The sequence below is a fragment of the Schistocerca nitens genome, chromosome 3 (assembly GCF_023898315.1).
Source record: "Schistocerca nitens isolate TAMUIC-IGC-003100 chromosome 3, iqSchNite1.1, whole genome shotgun sequence".
NCBI classification, from domain to species: domain Eukaryota; kingdom Metazoa; phylum Arthropoda; class Insecta; order Orthoptera; family Acrididae; genus Schistocerca; species Schistocerca nitens.
The window spans coordinates 685,489,630-685,502,317 of NC_064616.1; the positions used below are offsets into that span (position 1 = coordinate 685,489,630).

General features: G+C 41.9%; 1 protein-coding gene across 1 annotated transcript in view; it reads left to right on the top strand.

Moving 5' to 3' along the window:
- Positions 1 to 12,688, top strand: part of LOC126249389 (coiled-coil domain-containing protein 63) — a 465,360-nt gene that overhangs the window by 330,518 nt on the left and 122,154 nt on the right. The window contains exon 5 of the mRNA XM_049951042.1: positions 700 to 885. Within this exon, the coding sequence (XP_049806999.1) occupies positions 700 to 885 (186 nt within the window). The remainder of the gene's footprint in view (positions 1 to 699; positions 886 to 12,688) is intronic.

A 12,688-nucleotide genomic window follows, 5' to 3' on the forward strand; every position in this document is an offset into this window, starting at 1 on the left:
CACTGGATGTGCCTCATTTGTCTGAGATCGCAAATGTATTCCGATTGGCATTAATATTTGATATGAGTCACTATCGAATCTCAAAGAGCTTTGTAATTTCGCCATTTTTAAGAAAGTCTGACATTCCACTATTTCCTGGAGCATATTCTATACAAAGACAATGCGAGCATCAGGAATCCAAATTTCTAGGTCTGGCGTTTACCCGTTTCCGGCAACGCGCTCATTGTCTCTGCACGTGGCTGCCCGGCCTGGCCGCGTCGCACCCTGAGACCTGGACCCGCTAGCGTTCATCCACGCACTAAATTCACCCAACCTCGTAGGAGTTGTAGCTGGCCCATTAGCTCACCTAGATACGCCTAAAGTTACAGTATCCACCAGATTCCTCAAGTGTCTGGGTCAAACAACTAGAGGAACGTGTCAAATTTAGTCATAAAGAGGAGAAAAAACTCAGTTTGATGACAGAAATTAACCTCTATTGTTCCTAGCACCAGTTCTAAATTTATCCTGAGACATTACCATTAAATGTGCAGCACAGTATGACATTAAACTTGACAGTGTGGATTATCGACGTTAAAAAACTTCAAATGTCTTTGAAATATTTCTTTATACAACTGAAATCTATTTCGGTCCTTTTAAATCTTTTACCTATATCATGTATTTATTCACAATTTTCTGTTACACATTCTATGCTTTTGACAGGCAACGGTGAAATTCAATAAGATTCTAGCAGAAAACTCTAAACTACGGGAAGAGATAAACCATCTTCTAAAAGAGAGGAATCACTTCAACAGCCTCTACCAGCAGTTAGTAAGCGAGCTCAACTCTGGGAAGAAGATTATGCTTGATCTCATAGAGCAAGCGTCTCTCGCATATGACCAAAGGCAAGTGAAATGACGTTTCAAAGTCAATGAATCTATTAGCGCCTTAATTTTTCACTTTCATGTCTTTCCGGATACCTCTCTCTCTCTCTCTCTCTCTCTCTCTCTAGCCAATATGCAGATTGTAGTAGTACCTAGAAAGTGTATTTTTTGTGCAAACACCAACTTTTTGTAAATAGGAGAATGCCTATTGACATTAGTGAACAACAATAGGATAGATTAAACTGTGCGTAATGTTTGTTGCAGGATTCTAGTGAGAATCGTTTACGAGACATCATATTTTGAAAAGTTAATTGTTATTGGCTAGAACTCACTATCCGTCGCAGAGTACCTTGTATATCCGCTGCGTGATTGCATCGATAAAATTTGCAAGCTACGTCGTTCTCGGGTTGGTCCCCATACCTTAAGTAGGCTATATTAGCGACGCTCTCTGCCGGAGGCCAGCGTAAAAAGCCGACGGCACGTCGCACCAGCAGTCAGTACGCCAGCTAAGAAGCCAATCGCTACGCGCCATGTCAGAACTGTTATGTCGGCTCTTCTACTCTTCGTTTTTCTTGTTAATTGCTATGGGAACCCTGCGTCTGCCATATAACTACTACAGGTTTTCTCTACGGTGCTCTGGTCGCTCTCGGATTCCCCGTGCTAGGCCACTGTTTACGTTGACTGCTCTCGCAGATCCGCTGTTCACACTCGTGAATCCGCACTTTCAACTTTGCATTGTAGTGCATTCTCCTGAAATTGGCTATCTCTAGCTACCTAAGCTTAAATTAAAAATTGTAGAACTGTAGTATTATGACTGAAAGGACTTGAGGCACTCGCAATGAATTAATCTTCGACACACGTTTGTTTATTCAGTCAACACAAAACAAAAGCATAAACTGCTACTTAGGAGTGCTTAGTTTTTGGCACATTTACTAATAAGTATAAGTTCGGTTGCATGGAAGTGCATCACCGATGTTTTCAAGGTTAGCTTCATAATTCACAAGAGACCGCTGAATCTGATCCTCTTTTAAGTGTTCAGCGCTAATAATACTTCAAGTGACTCACTGAAGTCTTTCTAAATCTGAAGCTTCTTCACACAGTTCAGATTCTGAGTTCAGAAGCCAGTCAAGTAATGTTAAATACTCAAATTGCGCATACAGAATTAATTTCATTTTATACACTGTAGCTCAAAACTGCTGCAAACTCTCAATTTCACGAACTGCAACTCGCGCCAAAATCATTTAGTCCTGAGGCATCACTCGGAACTTTACTAAGTCTTGAACAGACAGGAATTACGCTAAATTAAGCTGACACTTGGGAAACCTGCTTCCCAGACTGACTTAGATTGCGCCTCATGGCACTCACTACATTGAACTACCTGATGTGCTATCGTGCATTTCGTTGTTACGATATTACCTGTGTCATATGCACTATTGCAGTAGGCAATTTTTTTTCGACATTTAAATTCTGCAAGTTACAGTTAATCTAAATATACCAGTAACATGTCTCTTACATCGGGTTTCTAGTTAATATTTAATTTCGAGTAGTCATGTAGCGTAATTTTTAGTGTAATAAAATAAACTCGTTTGAAATTAACGGAAGACAGATATACAGTTTGATATCGCGAAGGGAGTTTTCATTACCACACTTTTGGTGTGTTTCAAATTTAAATACCTCGAACTAATTGCCCTCAATTAACGTAATTAGTATCATGAAGTTTCCAGTGACAGTAATTAGCTCAAAACACATAAATCTATAAATTTAAAGCTGTATTAACAGTATCACGTACTAATCACAACACATTCTGTTCCATGTGTTCGTGTTTATATCCTTTATTACTTGGAATTAATGATTAAAATCCATTAACAGTGTACAGCATCGTCCGCTCAAATAAAACGTTGTATTGCAGATGCGCCTAGATAATTTGACAGCGTTGGAGTAGAATCATCCGTACCCATCTTACTGATCGCTTTATTCTTTTTTATTTGGAAGATTTCGGTTTTCTAACAAATTAGCTAATTAGATTATAGGTCGATTAGCCATTAGTATCAGATATTCTAATTTAATATTTCCTTTTCTCGTCGCTCGCATGATACTAATAGTTAACATCCATGCAAGTTGTTGACCTGGCCGATCTCCCATTTATGTCACTGTTCGATTGGTAAGCGAGAGGTATGCTAGCAACTAGCACTGCGCACGAGAAATACTGTTCCCAGACAAGTGATCTATTCTTACTTATTCGGCCTGCCGGGTTTCCTGATCACCCTGGTCAGTGGCGTATCTAGGATATAGCATCTGGAGTGTAAGTCTTGAGCACTGTTTCTGTCGGGGATGCAGTTTTATGAGGGGCGAAAGAAAACAGGAAGGACAAAAGGGAAAAGGACGAGGAAGGAGTATGCAGAAGTAACAGGAAGAATTAGAAGAAAAGAAAATGCAATTGACTGGGCGACACTAAAATTATAATGGGATGGATATGTTGTACGAGGGTTGCCCAGAATGTAATGCACCGTATTCTTTTTCTCAGCCGAAAAAAGATTCTACGAATGCCAAGCGTTACGTATGTATTATTTGAAGTCTCCTGAGTGAACACGTCGAGTTTTCTTCACTCCCGACGTCTGGAATATCTGCAGGACCGTTTCAAAATGGCGTCTGTAGGTGGTGTACATTACAAGAAATTTGCCGTCATTGAATTTCTCACTTCAGAGAAAGAAACTGTAGGGATTATTCACAAACGCTTGTGCAAAGCCTATGGAGCATTTGCTGTCGACAGAAGTACAGTGCTCGGAGGGTAAGGTCATTAGAAGTCGGTTCGGCGGAGCTCCACGATTTGCAGCGTTCTAGGAGACGTTCAAATATGGTTCAAATGGCTCTGAGCACTATGGGAATTAACATCTAAGGTCATCAGTCCCCTAGAACTTAGAACTACTTAAACGTAACTAACCTAAGGACATCACACACATCCATGCCCGAGGCAGGGTTCGAACCTGCGACCGTAGCGGTCGCGCGGTTCCAGATTGAAGCGCCTAGAAACGCTCGGCCACAGCGGACTGCGGTCGAGGAGACCATCTACGGCTGTCACACCTGACATGCTGCAGCGAGCTGATGTTATTCGCTAGGACAGACGCATTACGACTCGGCAGTTGGCGGTGCATGTGTCAATCAACAAAGGAAGTTCACACAGTGAAGGACTGGCTCCTCCACGAGCACAACGATTGGTAACGATAGGGCATACACGCCCTTTTTTCGCAGTGGAGGAAGGCCATAGAACGGTATGGAGATTACGTGTAAAAATAAGATGTGTAGGTGAATCACCATTCTTTCGTGTGTGTAATTCTCGTTATGTTCAATGGAGAATTGTTGAAGAAAAAAAAATACGGTCCATTACTTTCTGGGCAACCCTCGTAGTTGCTGTTGTTGTTCACAGTACTAAAAGTGGTTCGATGCGGCTTTCCATTCCAGTCTGTCCTGTGCAAGCCTCTTCAACACAGCACAGCCACCGCATGCCCCATTCTATAGGTTTGCTTACTGTATTCAAGCTTTGGTCTCCCTCTATTAATTTTTATCCTCCAAACTTCCTCCAATTACTAAACTGACAATTTCTTGTGTCTCAGGATGTTTTCTGCCGACATATCCATTCTTCAGTCAAGTAATAACAAAAACATCTCATTTCATCAATTCTGTTCAGTAAGGGACAGTAGTGCCTAGAGGACCGTGCGCCTACGAACATATGTTTTGTGGTCGGTACTTCAGTCTAGTACTGGTTTTAGAATTACATGAAGAAATCCACACTAGAGGCCGCCATCAGCAGTTTCAGGCGTTTTCTACAGTTTTCGTTGTTGCCTGGCACAAAGCAGTGTTTCCTGCAGCACCTGTAAATATATCGAGTTCTACGTATTCAAGTGCCGTATAATATTCTCTCTAAGACAAGAAAACTGCGCACCACCAAGGAATTATCTGAATGGGATGGAAATCGGTAGGTGTGATGTGCATGTGATGTGCACACGAACAACTAATTACAATTTCAGAAAAATTGGATAATTTATTCAAAAGAAAGAGCTTTACAAATTGAGCAAGCCAATGACGGGTTGGTCCACCTCTGGTTCTTATGCAAATAGTTAATTGGCTGGACATTGATTGATAGCGTTACTGGTTGTCCAACTGGCGCGTTGGGTCGTCAAATCCCGAGCTGGTTAGAGGACCCTGCCCATAATGCCCCAAACGTTCGCAGTTGTGGGAGATTGGTATTCCACTGCTGTCTGGGCGTCTCTAGCAACATCTTCGGCCTGGCCTGGAATGTCATTGACTGGAGTTGTCTTTAGTGATGAGTCTCGCTTAGAATTGAACCCCGTTGGACAGATTGGGATTTTGACAATATTACGCGCCAATTAGAATTTGTCACGATATCCCTCAGGAGGACATCCTGTAACTCTATGAACCATTGCCGTGCCGAATAACTGTCTGCGTAAGGGCCAGAGGTGGGCCAACGCGTTATTGATTTGCTTAGTTTGCGAAGCTCTTTCTTTTGAATAAATTATCCAGTTTTCATGAAAATGTAGTTGTTTGTTCGCCTGTATATGTACATCACATCTACCGCGTTCCGCCCCATTCGAATGATTCCTTCTTGATGCGTCGTTTTCATCTTTTCTTTGTCTTAGAGTGTATTACAGCCATTTGGAATATATTATTAATTCTTCAGTTACAAAATTATATGAAAAATAAAATGCTATATGTTTTTGGAACTCCTTAGGTGACGAGTGGACGGTTAAGCCATATTTCGTTGGTCGTGCACCATCTTGTACACTGAAACCGAAGAAGGTTTTCTACCGTGGGACATGTGTACGCTTTTGAATTTCGATAAAATATTTTTTCCTTGACATGTGATCATGTTGTACCTGGAATATGTTTTAACATTTGGAAACAAACTTTAATTTTCCGAGTAGTTTTCGTAATTTCAGCAAAATAATGGAGCACATAAAAAGTTAATGCCATCATTTAAAAATGTAGTAAGATAATAAACTGCGAAAAGAAATGCAGCACTTTCAAGGACAACGTCATTTTATTCTCAAATAAGATGATGGGTAGTTCATCATTGTAACAGTATATGATAATTCACACAAAATGAAACATCCATGTAACAGTAAAGGGTGCCCAAACAATCGCATCAATACACAGTGCACCCCTCCTCTGGCAAAAACGATAGCATCTATTCTCGCGTGCAAACGATCATAAATGTACCGATTAACATCCTGCGATAGATTGCCTTTCGTTGCAATTCGGTAACGGTTTTGGCAGACCCTGGAGAACCAGTAAGTACCCGGCTCATCACGTCCAGTACGTGTTCAGTAGGTGAGAAATATGGTGGTCTTGTTGGACAGGGTGATTGTTGTACACGACGAAGAGGAAGTTGCGTCGCAGCTGGCGTATATAGACGTGTAGTATCCTGCTGAAAAAGCACATCACGTTCCTATCGCAGAAATGGCAATAGCAGTGGGATAACAGCCTGTGCACTGTAGCGGGCATGGATGTTTTATCCACAAAAAACACCGATCTACTCTCATCATTGTGGACAACAGAGCCATTCCGCCTCCAGTCAACTCCTTTACGACTCCAAACCAGCAATGTATGGCGGTGTCTGGTGTCAGTAGTAACCAGGCGCTTAATGCTTTAAGCAAACGGTTCCCAATGGCCCATGATGACACAACCGCTGCAACGTATGCCCAGATGTCGTCCCTGGATTAAAAACGACTAAATTCCAGTACCGTTGTTTTACTTTAGTTAATGTTTATCTTACAATGTCTTTTCAAGAAACTGTCCATTCCATTCAGCTGCTCTCCCAAGTCCTTTGATGCATCTGATAGAATTGTAACGTCACGAAAAACACTGAAGTTTTATTTCTTCTCTGTGACCTATAACTCCTTTTCCAAAACTCTTCTTGGTTTTCTTTACTGTTTGTTCAGTGTTCCGTTCGAATAGCATGAGAGTTAGACTACAAACCGGTCTCACTCTATTCTGAACTACTGTGCTTCGACTCGTATAACTGGAGTCTGGTTTCTGTATCAGTTGCGAACAACCTTCCGCTCCCTGCATTTTATTCCTGCTACATTCAACATTTGAAATAGTGTGTTCTAGAGAACATTGTCAAAACTGTCTCTAAGTCTACAAATTTTATAAACATAGGTTTGCTTTTCTTCATCCTGTCTTCTAGGATTTATCGTAGGGTCACTTTAGCCTTGCATATTTCTACGTTTCTCCGGAACCCTACCTTCTCTTTTCCTAGATCGGTTGCTACCAGTTTTCCCATTTTTCTGTTAGTAATTCGTATCAATATTTTGCAACCATGACTTATTAAACCTCGAGTTTGTTAGTGTTCACACCTGTCAGCACCTGCTTTATTTTGAATTAGAATTAATGCATTCTTATTGAAGTCTAAGGCTACTTCGCCTGAATCTCATATCTTACATACATGGTGATATAATTTTGTCTCCTCTGGCTCTCCCAAGCATCTCAGTAATTCTGAGGAAATGTGGTCTACTTTTGGTGCTTTATACCCATGTACATCTTCCAGTGTTTAGTCAAATTCTGACGGCAGTACCATATCTCCTATAACATTTTCACCTACTACCTCTTCTCTTTCTTTGATATTTTCCTCAAGTGCGTATCCCTTTTATAGACTCTGTATATACTTCTTCCACTGTTCGGCTTTCCATCCTTTACTTAATACTGGTTTGCAATCTGAGTTCTTGACATTCTTATAGCTTCTTCTCGTTCCTCAAATGTCTGTTTAATTTTCATATAGGTGGCATTCCTCGGTTTTGTATTCTTCTACAACCTTGAATTTCCTGCTTCGGCATTATATTGTCTGTTAATCTCATTTTTATACGTCTATATTACCTTTCGCTTGCTATATATCTGCAGTTTTCATATTTTCTAGTTTCGTTACTTAAATTCAATATCTCCTGTGTGATACATGGGTTTCTAATAGGCCTTGTCTTTTTACCTCTTTCATACTCGGCTACCTTCACCATTTCATCTCCCTACACTACTCATTGATTTTCTCTTGTATTCTACTGTTCCCGTACTGTTGCCTAATGATCTCTCTGCAACTGCTTTAATTGATCCAGGTCACAGCACACATTTGCCACTTTAAAAGTCTTACAGCGAAAATTTTGTTTATAAATCTGATCAATCTGAAAACCTTCCAGTGTTCCCAAGTCTTTTCCATTTACACAACTTTCTTTCATGTTCCTTAAACCAATAGTTAAGTGATGGTTAAATTATACTATGTGAAAAATTCTACCAAGCGGCTTCCTCACTCATACCTTTCACTCAGTCCATATTCTCCTGTTATTTTTCCTTCTCTCCTGTTCTCTACTACCGAATTCCAGTCATCCATCAGAATAAAATATCCGGCTCCGTTAAGTATTGTACTCCAAAAACTTCCTTTATCTCATGATTCCTTCTCGCTTCATCATCTGCGGAGTTAGGTGACCGATTGATGTGAACTAATGTGGTGGGCGTTGGTTTCTTGTATATCTGCCGTAAGACAACGCATTTGCTATGCAGCCCATAGTAGCTTACCGCGTTCCAATTTTTTTATTCATTATTAAGCCTATCCCTACATTGCTCCTAGTTCATTCTGTATTGATAGTCCTGCGCTGACCTGACCAGAAATTCTATTCTTCCTAAGAATTTTTAACATCGTGCAGCCCCGTCAACAACTGTGCTAATTAAACATATAACACGTCAGAATCAGTTGCAAACTGAGGCTGACGTATTATATGTCTATTCTTCCTGCCACCAAAGTTCACTAATTTACACTATACGTGACATCAACCTATCCATTTCCTTTTTTAAGTTCTCTAATCTACCTATACAATGAAGAGATCTAGCGTTCCACGCTCCGACAGACAGAATACCTGTTTGTTATTCCTGTTACCGACTTCCTCCTGAGTAGTTTCCGCCCAGCGATCCGAGTGACGGACTAGTTTACCTCCGAAATATTTTATCCAAGAGTGTAGCATCATTATTCAGCCTACCATTAGAGCCGTATACTCTCGGGAGTAAAAAAAAAAAATTGATCATGTTGCGGACTGCCTCTAGCTGTTCACAATCCCAGCAGAGTAAGAGCATGTTGAGTAGTCAATCATCCAAGCTATTACTCTTACAACTACTGAAAAGTTGCTCCCATTCTTCAGCAACACCGGGTTAGTCTGGCTTCTTTACATTCATCCTTTATTGTGGGTGAACCTTCCACTGTAATATCTATAGGTGGTGAATAAAAATATGAAAATACCACAGACAACACATTACCAAGTATACTACGGTGTAGGAAAACCGCTAACATCCAAAACAGCTTCCATTCGTCTCGGAATGGATAAATACACGTCCTGTATGGTTTTCAAGGGAATCGTATGACATTTTTCCTGCAAAACAGTGGTAAATTCAAGTAACGATGACGGAGGAGAATAGAGATCACTCATCATCTCTCGAAATTAGACCACAAAAATATTGAGATTTGGTGACAATGGTTGCCAGGGGACATGCGCAGTTCATCCTCGTGCTCACAAAATCAGTCCTGGACGATGCTAGCTGTGTGGCTAGGTGCGCTGTCATCTTGGAACACAGTATCACCACTGGAGAATAAGTGCTGTAGAATGGAATCGACCTGACCGCCAGAATGGTCACATAATCCTTGGCAGTAATGTGACTTTGTAGTGTAACCATGGGAATCGTGGAATACCACGATATGATTGTCCAAACCATCACCGAACCGCAGCCATGTTTCACGCTTGGGATGTAAACTCGGTCAGAATTTGGAAATAGCGTACAACAAGACTTATCTAACCAAATGGCTTTCTTACGTTGCTCCACAGTCTATGTTACGGGTATTTCTGTCACTCATGAGTGGTCTTAGAATTCCAGCTCGCCGTGCAACTCGCTGCTGACGGAGCTTCCTTCGTGTTGTTTTGGTGCTGCCATGATTCTCTAGTGTGATATACAATTCAGAAGTCATTTTCGCAGTTCTCGTCCTCTTACTTTATCGCCACAGTCCTCTTGGCTGATCGTCTGTCACGATCACTCAGCACACACTGTCTTCAGTTTTGTGACGTAGTGGATGATATTTTTCCACTTTTCCTGTATGGATTATAAATCTTAGATATGATGTCTTCTGAAACACCAAACACCTCGTATATCTTGGTTACTGAAGCACTCAACATAGGAGTACCAACAATATGCCCAAATCCGATTTCACTTAGCTCCGACATAATGCACTTCCGACTACCTAAGATACTGCTCTGACTACCACTGACACAACATACTGAAGACATTGTACCGGTGCCATTCGTGCTCAAATACAACTGCGCAACCAGCTGACCTGGATAGCATATGTATTTATGTTCAAGCGTTCCGTGTTTCCATATTTTTGACCAGAACAATTCTTATATGTCGCTGAGACACGCGAGCCTCCCCACCTCGGCAAGGTTCATGATGTTCATGATGGGGGGGGGAGGGGGGGGGATGCATATGTATGACAGGAGATTATGACAAGAATCTGACTAGACTCTTTCCGATAACAGTTTCGTAAGAGCTGTATTTCCCTGGTATGGAGACGCTTAGTACTTGTTTTCTGCTGTTAGATGGAACATCTTGCTTTATGCAGAGTAATCCAAGACAAAAAGTGTTAATAATGTTTTTTACTCTTATTGTTTTATTATTATGACATTGATCTGAGCAGCAATGAAAAATGAATCGCGTTATTGTTACGAACAACTATGGACTGTATGTTGTTTTATACATTACATTCTACGACACAAAAAATAACTACTGAAATCCGGACCGTTTACTTCATTGTAAAGTCATGTTGATCTCAGTAAAGGGATTAAATTGCTAATCGGTGATAATTACTAAAGAAATATGTGAGATGGCGACGGAAAGGTATGGCTGTGGGGTAGTGTGCTTCGCGAAAACGAAGTTTTTCGTGGGTCCTAGTTACCTTAGTTCAAAAAAAAAATGGTTCAAATGGTTCTGAGCACTATGGGACTTAACATCTGTGGTCATCAGTCCCCTAGAACTTAGAACTACTTAAACCTAACTAACCTAAGGACATCACACACATCCATGCCCGAGGCAGGATTCGAACCTGCGACCGTAGCAGTCGAGCGGTTCCGGACTGCGCGCCGAGAACCGCTAGACCACCGCGGCCGGCTAGTTACCTTAGTTATGCCACTGTTGGAGTCACAGTGACAGCCATGACATACACAACATTGACGGCCACTGACATCGGCTTGATGTTTCGTGAATATGCTCGTGGTATATCATAGTACTGAAGCTAGCTGAGTGCCATTTTCCACAGACAGGACATCAAAGAGCGGTAAGCCCTGACAATTTTAGTATCCCCGGCTACATCAGGTACCGACAGCAGCGATGGTCAGAGATGATGGAAGTCACTAGCAGGGAGGTGGCAGGCGACGGCCAGCCGCAAGAGACGAGACCAGAGTGTCATGTGGGCGTTGCTGCTGCGGCTGGCCGACAGCCTCGACACTTTTTGCGTGCTCTCTGAAGCGTCTTGTCAGTCACATCCAAACAATTCTGCTTTGCACTTGGACTATATGATTTTCCACTATTGGTTTAGATTGAATGCACAGCTGGCGACTTTTACTCTGTTTATGGTCTACGCCAGGCAAGGGCTACCTTTAGTGTCTCGCGTGCATGATTCACATATTTAAGCAAGCTCGTGTGCCACCTCGTCACGTGACGCGACAGCAGCGTTCTTAGCATATTAAATTGAAACTCTAGCATCCCTGAAATTATTGTTTGTGGGGTAGATGGTGCCTTTTTCCCCGTACGACACGCTGATATATTGTGCTTAAAAACGTACGTTTTTATAGTTCATTCATTTTATGTTCAATATATCTTCAAATGATTACATTGATTTACGTGTCGTGACACTATTTCTCTACTTCAGACGGTTTATAATAACTATCTTAAAAACTCCCGTTGCAAAAGTCTGCATCTCCTCGTTGTCTCTCCCACCAATGACCGGATCGAAACCAGGGGCGGGTCGGATCAGGCCCACGGGCCGCCGCTTACCCACCCGTGCTTTACGCATTCCTATCTCGAGTGGGCAGAAAAGTGGCAACAAGTACCCAACCTACCGTGTGTTTACTGACGCATCGCACTTAGTGAGGGTGCTACTGATCCAAAGTGTCTTGAAATTAGGCTTACAACACACTTTGGGCGTTTGTGAGGATCAATACAAGCTGGAAAGTCTGCGTGCCATAATGAATAGCCTCCCTGGTGGCCAGTACCTCCACTGTGTAAGTACACTACTGGCCATTAAAATTGCTACACCAAGAAGAAATGCAGATGATAAACGGATATTCATTGGACAAATATATTATACTAGAACTGACATGTGATTACATTTTCACTCAGTTTGGGTGCATAGATCCTGAGAAATCAGTACCCAGAACAACCACCTCTGGCCCTAATAACGGCCTTGATACGCCTGGGCATTGAGTCAGAGCTTGGATGGCGTGTACAGATACAGCTGCCCATGCAGCTTCAACACGATACCGCAGTTCATCAAGAGTAGTAACTGGCGTATTGTGACGAGCCAGTTGCTCGGCCACCATTGACCAGACGTTTTCAATTGGTGAGACATCTGGAGAATTTGCTGGCCAGAGCAGCAGTCGAACATTTTCTGTATCCAGAAAGGCCCGTACAGGACTTGCAACAAGCGGTCGTGCATTATCCTGCTGAAATGTAGGGTTTCCCAGGAATCGAATGAAGGGTAGAGCCATGGGTCGTAAAACATATGAAATGTA